This window comes from Perkinsus marinus, assembly GCF_000006405.1.
Source record: "Perkinsus marinus ATCC 50983 genomic scaffold scf_1104296929128, whole genome shotgun sequence".
NCBI classification, from domain to species: Eukaryota; Perkinsozoa; order Perkinsida; family Perkinsidae; genus Perkinsus; species Perkinsus marinus.
In genome coordinates, this window is record NW_003216593.1 from 1 (window position 1) to 1046 (window position 1046).

At 49.0% G+C, this 1046-nt stretch overlaps 1 protein-coding gene and 1 non-coding gene across 2 annotated transcripts; both read right to left on the bottom strand.

Moving 5' to 3' along the window:
- Positions 1-235: 235 nt before the first annotated feature.
- Positions 236-393, bottom strand: Pmar_PMAR006331 (hypothetical protein; the record flags this gene model as incomplete). Its single annotated transcript, XM_002787933.1, has 1 exon — positions 236-393. A coding segment is annotated over one exon (158 nt), but the record flags the coding sequence as incomplete, so codon positions are not given.
- Positions 394-416: 23 nt separating this feature from the next.
- On the bottom strand, positions 417-489 carry Pmar_PMAR006332. The gene has a single exon. It is a non-coding gene; the product is annotated as a tRNA-Glu (tRNA).
- Positions 490-1046: the final 557 nt, after the last annotated feature.

Here is a 1046-nt window from a genome sequence, read left to right on the forward strand (position 1 = left end):
AACCCGAAACCCGAAACCCGAAACCCGAAACCCGAAACCCGAAACCCGAAACCCGAAACCCGAAACCCGAAACCCGAAACCCGAAACCCGAAACCCGAAACCCGAAACCCGAAACCCGAAACCCGAAACCCGAAACCCGAAACCCGAAACCCGAAACCCTAGGCTGCAGCCGCAAGGTGAATGCCGGTGACGACCCTTTTGCTCCCCGTTCCCCTTGAACAAAGTTATCTCTCACGAATTCACAGTCTTCCCGCTATCATTGGCGGGGACAGATCTCACTGATCCGAAAAGAGAGAGGAAAAGGGGAACATTAGCAACATTGTCCAGGGGATAGGGGCGATTCCGAACGGCGTCGTGGGACTGCAGCATATCAGTAAGATTAGCGGAAGACATCGTTTGCAACATAATCGGAATCATTCCGATGCGGGGACTCGAACCCCGGTCGCGTGGGTGAGAGCCACGAATCCTAACCAGCTAGACTACATCGGACACATCGTATAGGGATTGGTCAGACACTTCTAACTCATGAAGTCACATTTGCTGAACTTCCCCACGCCTAGTCACGTTGTCAGAAAAAGAGAACTTGAACCCAGGAGTGATCGACGTGTGGTAAGAAAATACATAGCACAGTTGCTAGTAAACCCGCGAAACCATACACTCTAAATGGTTCTCACTAACGCTAGCCTCGAATACTCTGCAAAGTTGAGGCAGGAATCATGGTGACACGGAATGGAAATATGGGAGATAAAAGTATCACTCAGAAATCTATATTCTACGAGTTTCTGTGTCACCAATCACCATAAAAAAGGTTCGCCTGTTGTTCATTCCCCTTGTGCGACATCGCTATCTTTCTATACCATCAATTTCTGATACACGTTGAATCTGGAAGTAGTCGTTGTGGTGGACTTCACCTATTTCAAAACTCCGTGGTGGCCTTGTGAGCTGTAAGGGGGGATTAATAACGATCTGTATGCGCGCGGTCGAGGGGATTGATGCGAGTACCAGGTAGCTTGATTGAAACCCAATATGAGATAGATGGTTCGGCA